Source organism: Capsicum annuum, chromosome 1 (assembly GCF_002878395.1).
Source record: "Capsicum annuum cultivar UCD-10X-F1 chromosome 1, UCD10Xv1.1, whole genome shotgun sequence".
Lineage (NCBI taxonomy): Eukaryota > Viridiplantae > Streptophyta > Magnoliopsida > Solanales > Solanaceae > Capsicum > Capsicum annuum.
This window is the reverse complement of record NC_061111.1, coordinates 251,749,756-251,766,471: the sequence shown is the minus strand read 5'-3', so window position 1 is coordinate 251,766,471 and position 16,716 is coordinate 251,749,756. Positions and strand designations below refer to the sequence as shown.

The 16,716-nt window shown below is 32.6% G+C and overlaps 1 protein-coding gene across 2 annotated transcripts; it reads left to right on the top strand.

Annotated features, from left to right (window-relative positions):
• Positions 1 to 7,495: 7,495 nt before the first annotated feature.
• Positions 7,496 to 16,268, top strand: LOC107850742 (probable ADP-ribosylation factor GTPase-activating protein AGD9). Of its 2 annotated transcripts, none has more exons than XM_047401686.1 (7): positions 7,496 to 7,782; positions 8,681 to 8,799; positions 12,502 to 12,949; positions 13,091 to 13,351; positions 14,605 to 14,727; positions 15,724 to 15,822; positions 15,919 to 16,268. In XM_047401686.1, exons 1-7 carry the CDS (start codon positions 7,711 to 7,713, stop codon positions 16,024 to 16,026), a joined length of 1,230 nt encoding a protein of 409 aa, XP_047257642.1. In that variant the 5' UTR covers positions 7,496 to 7,710; the 3' UTR covers positions 16,027 to 16,268. The 2 variants fall into 2 exon arrangements, 1 of the variants encoding a protein (XP_047257642.1); XR_007048627.1 differs by lacking the exon at positions 15,919 to 16,268 and adding an exon at positions 15,465 to 15,641 and having other exon boundaries at positions 7,555 to 7,782; positions 15,724 to 15,823.
• The last annotated feature ends 448 nt before the right edge of the window (positions 16,269 to 16,716 follow it).

Below are 16,716 nucleotides of genomic sequence, written 5' to 3'. Positions count from 1 at the left end.
TTATTTCTAAAGATGTTAAATTAATTTGATTCTTTATTACTTCTGTTTTCTAGTTTAACGTACATCTCAATATTTATAAAAGTATTTCCTTAATAAAGTCTTAATTTAGGATTATTTTTTTAATTGAACTGTAGAAAGTAAAATATTAATTAATTCTCCTACCATATATTTTAGGAAGTCTAGTAGAAAGGAACAAATTAATTAATTCTCCTATCATATATTTTAGGAGTCATATATATTATAGAAAGTCTAGTTAATATAATAAAAAATAATTAAATAATAAATTTTAAAAAATAATGAAAAGACAGTTTTGTCTAAAGAAGAGTCTTTTAATGAAGGGTAAAAAGTTCAAATCACTTTTCTAAGAGTCTTCACACATTTAATATATTATAGATATACATATAGATATAGATTATAGATATAGATTTTAGGCAAAGTTTTAATTGTTTTCTTATTTTTGAAAATATCACGTACTCAAAAACAAAAAAGAACAATATTTTCTTTTTTTCTTTAAGTCAACCACCCTTTCTTGGGGAATAGTGACCCACCAAAAATAAAAACAAAACCAACTTCTTTTAGGAAAATAACTAATAAGAAAAGATTTTATCATAAATATATTTAATTCATTTTTAGCTCTTAAATATTAGAAAAAAATAGTAAAAAGATAATTTTGTCTAAAGCAGGGACTTTTAATGAAGGGTAAAAAATTCAATCAATATTTCTAAGGCCCTTTACACTTTTAATATATTATAAATTATAGATAATATAACCGACATATACATAACATTCTGTTTATATGTGGAATTTTTGTAATATGCTGAGGGAATTGAAATTTTTTGTAATATTGAAAACATAAGTTGTGTATTTGTGTAATTTTTAGTTCTTTTGTTTTTTGTTACAATCACCTTACAAGTGATCTTTTGGGGCTAATTGGACTAACTTCCAAATACTTATGGGCCAGTCCAAGTTTCTTTGAGCTTAAGCTTCTTGTTGGATTGGGCCAGAATATCTATTGGGCTAATTATGGACCAAGTAATTAGCCCAATACTCCTCTTTTACTTTCTTCCCTTGCCGTAGTGCATAGATACTCGATTTTGAGATCACCATTTAAATCATACTTATAATGCCTAAAAAATTAAAAACTTATCGGCTTTAGAGTAACTTTCAAATGGTGTTTGAGGTATATGTTACCGAATTCATTTATTTTTACCTGTATTTATACCATTTTTGTTTGCTATCATGTATATATGGCTAGCGTATATAGATAGAAATGGCTGAAACTTCAATCATATGAAATTTCAAATATACCATGTTTGAAGTTGTTCCAATGTAGATAGACATGCAAATCAGACAATCAATTTGTGCACGTACTGATCGATGGCAAAGATGGTCGATATTCACGAGATTTTATTTTATTTTTGGTAATAAATTGTGAAACATTACCATTAACAAACAAACTTACTTACACCTATACTGTTAACATTACCACTAATAATATTTTTTGGTAATCCATGATTTGTATCCTATTAAACTCACAATTTTTTTCTAAATTAATTTGATTATTTATTATTATTCTTTTGGTTTTAATTACTTCTTGTTGCTTCAAATCTTTCATCAAAATATTTCAAAATTAATTTGGATTAGAGTCATTTTAAAGAGCTTGTTTAGATGAAGTTAACTGTTTTTTTAATTTTCAACTTACTTTTATATTGGGATTGACGGATATGTGTTGTGTCCTACCACACATGCAAGTATACATGATCGTGCAAGAAATAAAGGCTTTCAAACTGAATATCGATCTCACACAGACTCTATCCTTTGTGACCACCAAAACCTATTTGAGAACCACTTATAATTTGAGGTGCTACCTAGATGGACCTGGTATTGGTAAGATTTGGAGCGGTAGTACTCGAACGAAATTCTGATGGATTTTTAGGCTAAATAAATTGATGCAAAAGGAGTTGCTCGATATGTATTGCGTCCTACCGCACATGCAAGTGTACGTGGTCGTACGAGTAATAAAGTGATTCTTTCGAATTGAATATCGATCCCATAGGGACTCTGTCTATTATGACCACCGAAACCTATATGAGAGCCACTTATAATTTGAGGTGCTACCTAAATGGATATGATATTCGTAAGATGCCTAGGAATAAAGTGATTGGGTCAGATGAAATTTTAGTGGATTTTTAAGCTAAATAAATTAATAAAAAAAGAGTATCTATTAAGTTAAAAATGTATCTTTGTCATGGTCAAGTAATATTTACAAATTATCTGTAATTAGCAAATGAGTTGCTGTCAAACTCCAAATAACCACCAAGAGGTTGTTCTAAGCTATCAAACAAATTGGAGTATTTTCGTTTCTAACTAACTAGACAACAATGTCTCAACTCACTTATATTCAGGAAAAACAAAAACATGATTATTCAAATTTTGATTTTGGATTTATCGAGATATATAATTACTCTTCGATATATTCTGTAAAGATATATTTAAAAAAACAAACATAATTAGTTTTCGATACATTTTTTTCAATTTTGAGTCTATCGAGATACATGATACATTTAACGAAGATACATTTTTTTATTATAAAAATACTAATTAGCTTTCGGGTATATTTTTTTCAATCTGCCGCGATACATAATTAGCTTCCGACAGTGGCGGAGCTAGGTAATTGTGAGGGGTTCATTCGAATCCCTTTTCGGTGAAAAATTATCCTATTTATACAAATTTAAAATTATTTTTCATGTATATATAACAGACGTTGAACCCCTTTCGACTAGTTTTTTTGTTCACATTATTAATTTTGAACCTCTTTAATTAAGATATTGACTCCACTACTGACTTTTGATACATCTAACAAAAATATATAATTAATCAAAATTTTTATAATTCCTTATAAGGTTAAAAAATTGAGTAAATATAGTCTGTTAATTTTTGTAAAATTTTAAAGATAATATATATTTTTTAAATATTATGATTAATATATATATATATATATATATATATATATATATATATATATATATAGTATAACCGTATGTGCTTCGCATGCGTAACATTTGATTATTTAAAATTAAATGATTTTATCTATTGCTGTGATTTTTATTAAGTGTAAAAATTCAAATCACTTTTCAAAAAATTTTCACACTTTAATATGATAATGTAAATATAAACATATACACATATATGTTTTACCAGTTTAAAGTTGTTGATAGATCATCACTTTTGCGTTTGCATACCTCTTTCCCTTGTTGTCACATGCTAAGAGAGATGCATCAATTAGAACCATATTTATGCTATGATTATTTTTCTCTTTTTTATATATATTTAAAAAAAATTCTTTTTTTTAAAGTCAAGTCTTTACAAGTTTGTTGATTACATTCTATTACGTACATAAAACATTTAAAAATCTGGAAGTTCTTAATTCTCTTTTATTCTAATAGATTTATATTTATTTTTAGATTTTTCAAATCTTCTTAAAATCAACAAAAAAGGCTCAAAAATACCATGCACTATCTAAAATAGCTCAAAAATACCCCTCGTTAGATTTTTGGCTCAAAAATATCCCTCCGTTAAATATTTGGCTCAAAAATACCCCTCCCTTTAATGGAATTCAGAAAAGGATCAAAAATACCCCTCGTTAGTTTTTGGCTCAAAAATACCCCTCTGTTAAATAATTGATTCAAAAATACCCCTTCCGTTAACGAAATTTCACCAAGCATGCCACCTAGATAAAAATAACCACGTGGCTATGCCACATTACCATCCACATGTAAAATGTTAGTATTTTTTAATTATATGGCATTTCTTTCTTCTTTATTTTTATTTTTATATATTTTTTTTTGTAAAACAGTTTTATTGATCTGGAAAAAAAATATGATTAGCAAAATTAAAAATTTCTAAAAATGTTTAAATAAAATAAAATAAATCATTTTTTTTACTGAATTTAGTTTAACACTTTTGGGATTTCTCGACATTGGGAAGGTACTAACAAAAATTTATTAAAGGAGTACAAATGTAACGTCCCGAATCTGGGTACCCGAAATGCTACACGGTGCTCATGATCCCGAAGGACCACAAGCTAACCCATGACTGATATCTGTACCTGTACACTGTATAATATATTGAATAAATGCGAAAATAAAGGTTATAAGGCCATAAGGTTCACACTGAATCATAGATGAAATAATAATGTCTGAATAGTGTGGTATATCAATCCCAAAACAAAAACTAAAAACAACTGAAGTTTGAATCAAATCTGAAAGCCTCTAAGTACTGTCTGAATATGGAGTTGAAGGAACATGTCTCCAACTAAAACCGTCTAGCAAAACTGAGCTGAAATAAGTAATAACATAAAGTAATGATCATGTCCTCGAAGGATGAGGACTCACTGCTAACTCTGACTGAGGAAACTGGGATGCTACTAATGCTCTGGAGCTCGTGCTTCTGAATCTATGGTATAAGACACCATAGCGCAAATGCGTCAGTGCTTTGAATATACTGGTATGCATGTGAGTTAGGCTGAATGCATGGGGTTTCATATGCATGAATAACACTAACTGGCTGACTATCACGAACGTAAAAATGCATGCATGAATACATAATAACTGTAAGTGAGATCGTGAAAACATGATTACTGAGTCTGAATACTGATAACATGAGTTTATTGATATATCTGATAACATGGGTGACTGTATCTGACAGTCTTGAAACTGATGGAACTAACTGAGTTCCGTACTGTATCTGAGCTGACTGAATCTGACAGTCCTGAAATCTGAAAAACTATCTGAGTTCCTTTACTGATATTGATACTGAAACTGTAGGAGATAGTTATCTAACCGATATGCCCCAATGCGCTATAATAATTGAGCTGGGGTCCAATCTATGTTCTGATTGGAAGAGTGTCAATACCGCGCTACTGATAGAGACAAGCTGTGGGTAACCCTCATCTGACAATGTCCCCAAAAGAGAACGGTAAGGTCCCCATCTGACAGTGCTTATCCACTTCATCAACCCTCGTCTGACAGTGTTGATGTCTCAACCTATGTTGGCTACATAGTTCTGGAACGCAAGGATGACTTCTAAGAATCACACCCTCATCTGACAGTGTGTGTTCCCATCCTTGGGTTCACTCGGTGCTAATTCCTACTCCCATCTGAAAAGACTTTGAACATGATTAACTAGACTGAACTGACTGGATTCATGAAGTTTCGTTGACTGACAGAATACTACTGAGATTATTGAGTTACTGAACTTTCCTGGGTCACATAACTGACTGAATTCTACTGAACATGGCTTGACTAAGAGTATCGTGAAAACATGACACTGGCTCTAGGCACACAACTATATTTTTCGGGTACAAGTACCCCCAGGACTCGATAGAAGGAACTGACATAACATGACAATTCTTGATCATAGGAATAAAGTCCACAATTCATGATGTCATTAATTTTTATGACTTTTAATAAGGAAAGGTTTACCATAAATATATTTAATATATTTTTAACTCTTAAATTACAAAAAGAAATAGAAATTCTGATATCTTCTAATAAGGAAAAGTTTTTACCATAAATATATTTAATTAATATTTAACTCTTAAATATTATGAAGAAATAGTGAAAAAGATGATTTTGTCTAAAACAAGACTTTTAATGAAGGACAAAATGTTCAATTCACTTTTCTAAGATTTTCACACTTTAATATATTATAGATTATAGATTTATATATATATATATATCGAAGTCCAATATATGTTACTTTTTTTATCTCAATTAATGTAGTACAGAAAAAATTTGAAAAGTCAATAATTTTTTTTTTATATTTTTAAATATTTTACGCTTTTAGTTATTGATTTATAGTACTTTTACATAATTTTTTCAGATACTATATGCTACTCTTTTTGTTCCAATTTATGTGACACTGATGAAATATTTGAGAAAGTCAATCAAATTTGTTATATAGTTTTAGATATTTTAAGTTGTTTATTATATTATGATTTATACGACTTTCTACGTAATTTTCAAGTAATATCTCTCTATCCCAACTTATATGAAGTGAATTATTAATTATTGTAATTTATAATACTTTTTACACATTTTTCAAATATATAGCAAGTTTAATGACATAATTAAATTAAAATTTCGAGAATCAATTATATTTTAAATATATTTTTAGATTTTTTAAATCATTAGCTATTGTAATTTATAATTTTTTTTGACATTGTAATTTAAGTACTATTTTAAGTTATTAGTTATTGTAATTTATTATACTCTCCTTATTCAAACTTTTGTGTCATTGATAGTCATTTATATTTTAAAAATAATTTAAATTTTTAATTATTGTGATTTATAATAATTTTTCTTTTAGTCCAATTTAAGCGACACTGATATAATTTCAAAAGTCAATTAAATATCACGATTAAAGTAGCGGAGCAATTATGTCTTGAATGATTCATAATAACTAACTAGAAGTGATATAACAAAATTTTTATAAAAAGTACTTGTGAAAAAAAATTAATTGGACCTCATATAAGATATCAAATTAATTTAAAATGTCAAGAGTTAATTTATCATCTTATGTCTATTTTATTTTTTTTATTAAATATTATTAATTTTTTAATATTTAAATAATTTATAATAATTAATTAGGAGTGATATAGTAAAATTACGATTGAAAAAGCTAAAACAACATGTCATAAAGGTTTCTTTTATTTTTTATTAAATAATATTAATTTTTTAATATATAAATAATATATATTAATTAATTATAAATAATATAGTAAAATCACTAAGTAAGCAGGTACATCAATGAAGAGGTGTTGCTTTAACGTGATTCTATATAGTACTAACTAATTTACGTAATTTTAATATATATATATTATATTAAAAATAATTAAAGAAAGTAAAATGATGAGCTGAAATTTTAACTTTGGGATTCATACATACTAAGGGATCGATTGGTGTGAGGTATAAGTAATCCAAGGGATAAGTTATCTCGGGATAAAATAAAAGATCACTTAAATCCCTTGTTTGATAGGAGAGATTAATCCATGGTGGGATAACTTATTCCACCATTTTTCCCATAGTGATGAGATAACTTATGCTATATGCATAGTGAGATAAGTTATTCCGGATAATCCCGAGATACCTAATCTCGATATTAGTTATAACAATTTCCCAACCAAACCAACCAAACGATCCCTAAGGAATTGAAATAGTGGCCAGCCGAAATTTTAATTGTAGGGTCCACATATATTAAAGAATTGAAACAATGGAAAAAGGTGTAAAAAACTAAACCTAGACTAAATTTTTTGTCCAATACCCAAAATGTACATATGTATAAATATTTAGGTACAACAACTTGAAGCACATAAAAATAAAACATTCTTAAAATACCCTCAAATTCATTAATAATTTCATGAAGCACACATGACAACCATGAGGTGTGTGCTTCACTCACATTTATATATAGTATTAAAATAATATATATATATATATATATATTTTTTTTTTTTTTTTATATATTACTCAAAAATAACTTTCTAAAAATATTTTAGAAATTTATGGTAAGCTACTTAGCGGTCACCGATTATTTCTTTTTCCCTTAGCTCATTTCTCCTCTGTTTTTTTGTTTTACCTTCAAGGTTCCCAGAGGAGGCTTCTCTCTCTTCATCCTCCTCTCGGAACTTCACTCTCTCTCTCTAGAATCATGGCCGCCGCCGACAATTTCACCGATAAAAACGCCATTTTCCGAAAGCTCAAATCCAAGTCCGAAAACAAGGTTTAAACCTTTTTTTTTTTCTATTTTTTGTGCATTTTTTTTTGAATTATTTGCTGATGATTTTTCTAGTTTGTCATTTTGTGTATTTTGATTTGATTGAAAATTATAATTTTCATTTTATTTTTTTTGTATTTTATTTTTTGAATTATTTGCTGATGATTTTTCTAGTTTGTCATTTTGTATATTTTGATTTGATTGAAAATTATAATTTTCATTTGAATTTTTTTATATTTTTTGTTCTAAGTTGTTTGCTGATGATTTTTCTAGTTTGTCATTTTGTATATCTTGATTCAGCTGAAAATGATATTTTTCATTATTAAATTTGAAAATTCTCCTTTTTTATTTGAAATTTGATGCTGAAAAGTTACTCATCTACTGATAAATTTCTGTATTTTTATTTTTGATTGAAAAATTATATGTGTCATTTGAATTTTTCATGTTTTTGTTCGTTTTAGAAATTATTTGCTGATAATTATTCTATTTTTTCGCCTTGTATATTTTGATTTGATCAAAATTGTAATTTCCGTTTAAAGTTTTTTTTTTTTAAATTGATTTGGTGCAGTAATTTGTGATCTGCTTTAGATCTAGTGTTTCTGTTGACTAGATCTTTGTTTTAATGATCGATTTAGCTTGAATTGTTTTTAATCATTTAAATTTGTTTCCCCCCCTTTTTTAGCTTGTTTATTTATTTATTTTTTGTTTGAATTTTTGTAAATATTTAGCTTGAATTTTGTTGTAAAAGTTTGAATTTTTATAAATATTTAAGCTGAATTTTGTTTGTAGAAGTTTGAATATTTCTTGTAAATATTTAGCTTGAATTTTGTTTGTAGAAGAGTTTGAATTTTGTTGTAAATATTTAAGTTGAATTTTGTTTATTTTTTTGTTTGAATTTGGTCAGATGTGCTTTGATTGCAATGCAAAGAATCCGACGTGGGCGTCGGTTACGTATGGGATCTTTTTGTGCATTGATTGTTCAGCAACGCATCGTAGCCTTGGTGTTCATATCAGTTTTGTTAGGTACATTTTAAAGTTTGAGACTTTACTTTTTCTTTTATGCATTTATATATTGTTTTTGGCATGATGACGGACTCTTCAAATATGTTAATGGGCGCGTGTCGGATTCACTAAAACTAGTGTATTTTTGGAGAATCCAACACGGGTGGGGCATTGGAAGTGAAGAGTCCGCGCAAATTAGGAAACAACCTCTCTACCTCCCTTTGAGATAGCCTTTGAGGTAGAGGTAAGGTCTGCGTATATTATACCCTTCCGACACCACTTTGTGGGACTACATGTGGTATTTTATTGTTGTTGAGCTGATTTTCAGCTATGTTTTTTGCTCATACATGCTAACTTTACCTATAGAATTTTGTTTTTGGGAGTTTTATAAGGCACGCATTTTAGGTTGTGTTATTCGAACTCTCCAAAAATGTTGCCGAACCTGTGTCGGATTCTCCGAAAATTCACTACTTTTGGAGTATCTTACACACACCCGTCGACATTTTGAAGAGCATATAGCACACATTTTAGGTTATGTTGCTTGGAATCTCCAAAAATGTTGCCGCATTCGTGTGGGATTCTCCAAAAATGCTCTAATTTTGGAGTATCTGTCATGCACCCATCGACACAGTTGCACCCGTCGACAGTTTGAAGAGTCTGAGCAACATGGGGTTTAGGTTTTATTAGATAATTTGGAAAAATGATTAGGAAGGTTGAAATTATTGAAATCAATAGGTTAGGAGCTATGATTTCTGCCTTTAAATAGCGGCTTCCTTCCTCTCATTGCTCAGTCTGTCAATTATCATGAGGATGTATTAAAAGATTGCATCTTTGGGTGAGTGAGTGCTCAATCATGACTATAGATTGCGTTTAGGACATCAATTTCCTTTTGATACCTCGATCATTTCACGGGTATCTACCTCAGCCCACCTGCACGTAGTGAAGTTGATTCTCTCACCAATTGGTGTGAGGGGACCTTGCAGATTTGTTAAAAATCAAATGATGATATTATAGAAGGAAAAAGGAATTGTAGAGAGTGAATAAAGGAGAAAGACACTAACTTAATGAGAGCTCATAGTTAACCTTTTATTCTGCCGTAACATCTGATGCTGTAGTGAGCTAGTTTCTCATCCATTAAGATTTACTGGTTTATTGGATGGGAGGAAGCTTAAACCCAAGAAACCATCGAGGAAAAATGAATGGTATTATGTAAGGAGCACTTTTTTTGATAATCAGGAAGTCTTCACGTAGTGAAGTACATTCTCTTATCAATTGGTGTCGCGGGAGTGGTTCTTGCAGATTGGTTACAATTCAGATAAATAATCATATTGAAGGAGGAAAAAGGAAAAGATTTTGCTGGAACATCTGATAGTTGTAGTCAAGAGCTAGTTTTTACGTGGAAGAGTAGAACTATAAAATGAATCTGATAGTACTAATTGGTACCCTTATTTACTCACTAAAGACCATATTTGCACTCACCATAGGTTTGTCTTTGGGGCTTCAAAGATATGGTTGATTTAAAGTTCTATCCAAATGGAATATTTTCATATGCACAAATACCTCGTTAGCTGGCTTTCATATCAAGCAACTGGTACTCCAAGCTTTGATGGATATTGAAGTAGAGGAAGATGATTCTGATATAAGTTGGATTAATCTCCCAAGATTTATGTTACATGGATTTAGCTGTGTACAAGTATTTGCACTTGTAGGTGTTTTTTTCCATAATCTGCTCCGTGCGCTCTCACCATATACACTTTCTTGACATGATACATTAGGTCAAATTAGAGATCCATGTTACAATAGGCCAACATATTAGTATAGTCAACATGTAAAATCCTTTATAGTTAGACTAAAGACAGGCCCGAAGGTAGATAGCTACTGAACAAACAGCTTCTCGAGCCCTGTATGAGTTGAAGGGATCATTTTTACCCGTGAAGGAGGTAGTTAATATTTTAGAAAGTGCTGAGAGAATATAGATGGAAGAATAAAAAAGCACAATGTATCTTTAAACGGAAATTGCAGTGTATTGGAATTAGCAATGACAGTTAATGAGGATGGAGTTCTCTCAATTAGTGCTATACAAGGGGTAAGAATGTGAGACTTCTAGATAGTGCTATCCAAAAGGTTGGGGATCTCAGAGTCGTATCTTGTTCAAATTCCTTTGAGTCATACCAGGAAACTTAAAGAAAGCTTTTGGAGCTAGAAAGTTGTTTAGATGACCTACAGTAGGTCACTCTGACTGTCTAGAACTAAGATGCTTAATTTTAGATTTGTATTGTTGAAGTAAGACTGATGTTGCATGTGACATGGATGAAGTGTTAGCTTCCTGAATAGCTAAGGTATGCTGTGTTTTCTCTATATATCCTTTATTATTCTGCACTATCGTAGTGTTTTTAATAATAAAGTACCCTAGCTTTCTCTAAAAGAGAAACGTTGGTATCTTGGAAGATTGGGTTGTCATCTCGATTCTACGTTCTGCTACAACAGCTCCAAAGCTAGTGCTTCTTCATTTTGCCAAACTATTGGTATGACCACCTCAAGAGACTTCCTTTATTTGTCCCCAGGGCTTTGGTCTAGTGGTAAGAGTATATCAAGACAACACGCATCGTGTGGATTAGGTGGATATCACTTGATGCGAATCAAGTCGCACTCAAATGCTTGTAATGTAAGTGGGGAAAAGCAAAGGGCAGACCGACTATCCACCAAGTTCCAAACTGTGCTCCATTCTCCCTAAGGGGATTTCTCGATTCTTAAAAGAAGGAAGGAGTGAGATAGACTCTTCCTGTTTCAACTTTAGTTTCAGTTTCCAACCTATCATTGTTAACAAAACCTCAAAAAAAAGTGTGAGCAACTTTAATCTGGCTATTGTTCTTCTTAACACATTTTCTTCCTGTTCACTGAAAGAGCCCATTTTCTTTCTTTTGAGGAGGGTGATGCCTTCTCTTTCATCCATGGGCTAGTTCTTCACATTATAATGTCACTATTATTCTTTTCAAATCACACTGTCAATGGGATGATCTAGAACAAGGAAGAACGGAGAAGTGAAGTTCGAAACGGGAATGTTGGACTTCTTGGTTGTGAGTCTTGTGACAACAGGCTAATGTACATGCCTCTTTTTTCTAACCACTGCATCATAGTTGGGGCCTCATCACTTCCATAGTTGCTCATCTCATATCACCACGGTAGCTGGACCTCTTCCTAGCTCTAACAACCAGCATATCAGAAGTATAAGTCAAGCAGCGACAACAAAGGCAATATTGTTTACCTTATTAAGAAAGTGATGACAAAAATAACATGGTTAATGATGATTCTTGGCTACCTTCTTAAACCTGACCTGATTTGATTGATTATGAGGAAAATTGGCAATGGGAGACTATGGAAGGCCATGAACACTAAACTTCGAGGTGTTTTTGCCGTCTATATGAGTTTTTTTTGAAAAAGAGGGTGTGTTTGTGGTGGTGGATGGGGGTAGGGGATACAGAAGTGGAAGATAAGAGCTTGAGTGCATGTTAGTATGTATTAGGAAGGGTTGATAATATAGCTTCCCATTCCTTAGTCATGGTTGAGATATCTGTTACGGGCCGAGGGTGATCTTTTGCCCTTGGTCCCACCTCCTTTTCTTCTGTATTCCTTCCATCCCAATTTGTTCAGTATAGTTTGCCTTCTCTCTGTTATTTTGGCGTTTCTAAGACACTCCATTTTCTAATGAATTGATTCTTGCAGGTCTACAAATTTAGATTCATGGTCTCCAGATCAGTTAAAGATGATGTACTTTGGTGGAAATAACCGTGCTCAAGTTTTTTTCAAGCAGCACGGATGGACAGATGGAGGCAAGATTGAAGCCAAGTATACCTCCAGGGCTGCCGAATTGTATAAACAATTACTCTCAAAAGAAGTTGCTAAAAGTAAAGCAGAGGAAACTAAAGCAGAGGATGCAGGTTTGCCAGCATCACCGGTTGCCTCTCAGGCTGTGCAGACTACAAATGGATTTTCTAATATTAAGACTAGTGAAGCTCCAAAAGGAACTTCATCATTTAAGGATGAGACACCAGAGGTTTCTGCTTCGCCCAAAGCATCACAATCAGCTTTTACTACTTCGATTAAGAAACCTATAGTTGCAAAGAAATCTGGCAAGCCAGGTGGACTTGGAGCTCGGAAACTTACTAAAAAGGTACGATCTTAGTCTTCCAAGCTAGAGAAATGGGTGCAGGGTATAAATTACTTACTTTGAAATGAAGATTTATACATGCAATTTAGAGTAAGGTGTTAAACAAATCTGGAATTCCAATTAATTGATTGAGCATCTTTGCAGTCAAGTGAAAGTCTGTATGACCAGAAGCCTGAAGAACCGCCTGTTCAAGTTTCTTCCTCCAATTCTGCAAGTAATGCACCAGCTGGTGGCTCATCATCATTCACATCTCGCTTCGAGTACACAGACAATGTCCAACCCTCTGAGATAAGTTCTGGACGTGTTCTTAACCATGTATCCCCTCCAATGTCCACCAATTTTTTTGCGGACTATGGAATGGACAGCGGTTTCACGAAGAAAAACTCGAAATCTTCAAAAGTTCAAGTGAGTTCTTATTCTAGTTTTTATGTTCACTGTGATGCAAGGATTCTAATAAAGTTGTCACACTTAAATTTTATTATTGACATGTTTTTATGAGATATGAAGAAAGTAGTGTCAGATTTAGCTAGAAGGGAAAGATATAAACTTCATCATGCATGCTGTCAGTCTCAGGATATAAATTCCTTGGTATAATCCTGCCTTTTTCCACATCTTATTACCTATTATACTTCTATAATGGTCAATCTGGAGCTGGCTTGAGTGTTTTCTGAAGCCTGCATAAGTGTTATCCAAGATAAGCAATTTTTATTTTTCACAGTCAGTAAAAGAAAAATCAAGCTTGATGGGTTTGTGATTTAGTTTTTGCCCTTGACCTTATGGATTGGGAGCAGAAGTTTAGCCTTTGTACATACATTCAGCAGTTAGGTGGTGGTCTGGTGTACTATAGTTTGATCAATACAAAGTTGGGGGTAGTGACTGCTGACTTGTGAGAGATTTGTTGCTTTTGATCCTATTCCAGCATCTTGTGTTGTCTAAGTACAAGGATTGTTATTGATTTAAGAAAAGATTGTTGTCATTTCAACTTCAAATTCTTCCATGACGGTGTATTTCTTTTTCTTTTGCTTTTTTTTTTTTCTTTTTAAGTGAAACAACCCATACATTAGCACTCTGGATACTACTAATTGCTCAAGTCACTTCCCAACCGAATAAACATTTTCATTAGGTTAGCCAAATAGCTAGAGCATCTCTAGCTTTTTAATCATTCAAGAAAAAAAATAAAAATGTTACATACTAAATATTCAATGCAAGTTTCAAGTGTTTGATTACTATAATGTAAAATAAAAATGACTTTTGGGTGTTTTATAATATTTTCTTGGAATTTTTTCCTTCTTTGTTCACCTCATTTGGTGTTGGATCGTCCTTTAGATTGTGATTCATTGATCTCACTCAGTTCTTCTTTTGCTCGTGATCTGTGAGTAGACTGCTCGTGTAAGCCATTTCTGTAGTCTTCAATTTTTTTTTTTTTTGCTGGTTATGTCCAGCTTTCGCTCTTCTCGACTAATCTCCCACCAGACAAGTACTGGGCTTGGGCAGGTGGAAAATAGAGTTTTTTCCGTTTCTGCTTGGGTTTGAACCTGAGGCTCATGGTTCTCCCCCACTTTCATTGATGCCACACTTTCCTATGCTCTTTTCTCCTTTAACAGTTCTACTGACGGGTGTATGTTTTACTTAATTAACTCACATCCTATTTTAATCAGATTGAGGAAACTGATGAAGCAAGGAAGAAGTTTTCTAATGCAAAAGCCATTTCATCTGCCCAGTTCTTTGGTGATCAGAGCAAAGCTGAAATGGAAGCCTCAGTTTCTTTGCAGAAATTCTCGGTATGTCTGCTTATTTTAGATAACATTCTCATTTAACGATGTAGCTGTTTCTTTAAATTGGCACGCAAACATATCGACTTGATTGTTTCCCCTTCTGCATTCATTATCATAGTTATGGTCTTGTCCTATAAATTAATTAGAAATAGTTCTTTACTGTCGCAGCAATAATATGTCCTGTGTTTCTCCTTGTTCCTGTTCCCTTTTGTCCTTATGCACTATACTTCTCCCCATGCTATCATTTTGCTTCAAACTTATCTTAACTTGAAAAGACTTTTCAGAGGTTTTACTGTGAGATATCAAAGTTCCATTACAGCAGCACATGGGTTGCAGAACCGTAGTCCATATGTATCTGCATGTTGTGGAATAGTTTATTGATGTTGTTTACTGGGGGATGGATATTTCTCGATATTCCATTTGTTAGAGATGTTGCTTCGAACCACCTCGTTCTTGTTAGCTTCAGAATTGCTTTTGATCATTTACTTTACAAGTTGTCTACATGTTGCCGTCCTGATGTATTGTGGTATATTTAAACCCCTAAATTCTTTTTAAAATACTTAAATCTTGTTTTAAGGAGCTTATATTTGCAATTTCAACACAAATAAATATGATTGTAGACTAAAATGATCTCCCTAGCTTGTAGCATTTGCCATTGATCAGGTTAATTACTTGCTACCTTTAACCTACCTGTTGCTTTCATTAGTGTTTATTGTGTATTTAAATCTGACTGATGGAGGTAGATTCCTTATACTGTCGCTCGCAAACAAGTTCAGTGTATTGTTTGAACTTGACCCATCAAAAAGGGATGCTGATGAAACCTTGCGGAGAATAAAATTCTTTTGTTCAAGTGGATCATGGTTGAGGAGGCCTATTATCCATTAGAATCGTGTTCCAGTTGGCTCTCGGAAATTTCTCGGGTACTAAAATAGGAATAAGAAAAAGAAGATTGTTGACGAAGAAGTCCACCTAAAAATGTTTTCTTCTGTTATCTATTCTCAGGGTTCAAGTGCCATTTCAAGTGCAGACCTTTTCGGTAACGATGATAGATCAGATCTGGACCTCTCTGCTAGTGATCTCATTAACCGGATCTCATTCCAGGTATAGAAGAAATTATGACACAAATGTAAACACATTTCTCTAACCACTAGAAGATATTGAAAGTATCGCTATATCGTTTGTCTCTTATGTTTTCAGGCACAACAGGACATGTCCTCTCTGAAAAACATTGCCGGAGAAACTGGCAAGAGACTTGGCTCATTTGCGTCAACCTTAATCTCCGATTTCCAAGACCGAATCCTGTAAGGTTACGGGACCTAATAATCTCAGGCAGATGTGAACATTTTGTATGAAATTCTTTCGGTAGATGAAAAATAAGATTAGAACTCTTTATGTGGCTTTCTTTATCTTCGTTTAGTTCTTCATGAGGTTTGTGTAGAGCGTTGTTCAACTTTATACTAGGTTGCATGTGAGTTGTGAAATCATTGAGTTGTAAACTAGTGAAAACTTTTTTCACTGGTCCAACTAGTTCGGACCCGTGCCCCTAAGATCTACTCTATCAAGAGTTACTCCATAGCAGGACTTGAACTCTAGACATCTGATTGGTCAAGAGATTTGAGAGGTTACTCCATTTCCATCTTCATATACATAATTGGTGGAAGAGAATCAGCGTGTAAACTTGAAAGACTTGGGAAATTCCTCTTTTTATTTTCATCTTATAAGTTTATTGGCATGGAAGTCACAATAGTTATCACAGAGTAAGCTAGACGATGACCAATTTTGCCTTATCATATTTGGTGTTGAGTAACCGTAGGACGTAGAAGGGGAGTCTTGGAGTAATTGGTAAAATTGTTGTCAAGGGGCAAATTGAAGGCCCATCGGGCTTGGGCATGGACGAGCCTCGATTGGGTTCGCATTGATGAAAGAAAACTCCCCCCCCCCCCATTGCATCAGCAACTGAGAGGGTTCAGACCGGAGTGATTTTGCGAGTAGATG

Bases quoted from the DNA above. Each gene is read 5' to 3' on its own strand.
- LOC107850742 (XM_047401686.1), top strand. From the start codon at position 7,711: ATGGCCGCCGCCGACAATTTCACCGATAAAAACGCCATTTTCCGAAAG. The intron at 12,950-13,090 runs GTACGATCTTAG...GCATCTTTGCAG, and splicing joins CTCGGAAACTTACTAAAAAG to TCAAGTGAAAGTCTGTATGA. The intron at 13,352-14,604 runs GTGAGTTCTTAT...TATTTTAATCAG, and splicing joins CGAAATCTTCAAAAGTTCAA to ATTGAGGAAACTGATGAAGC.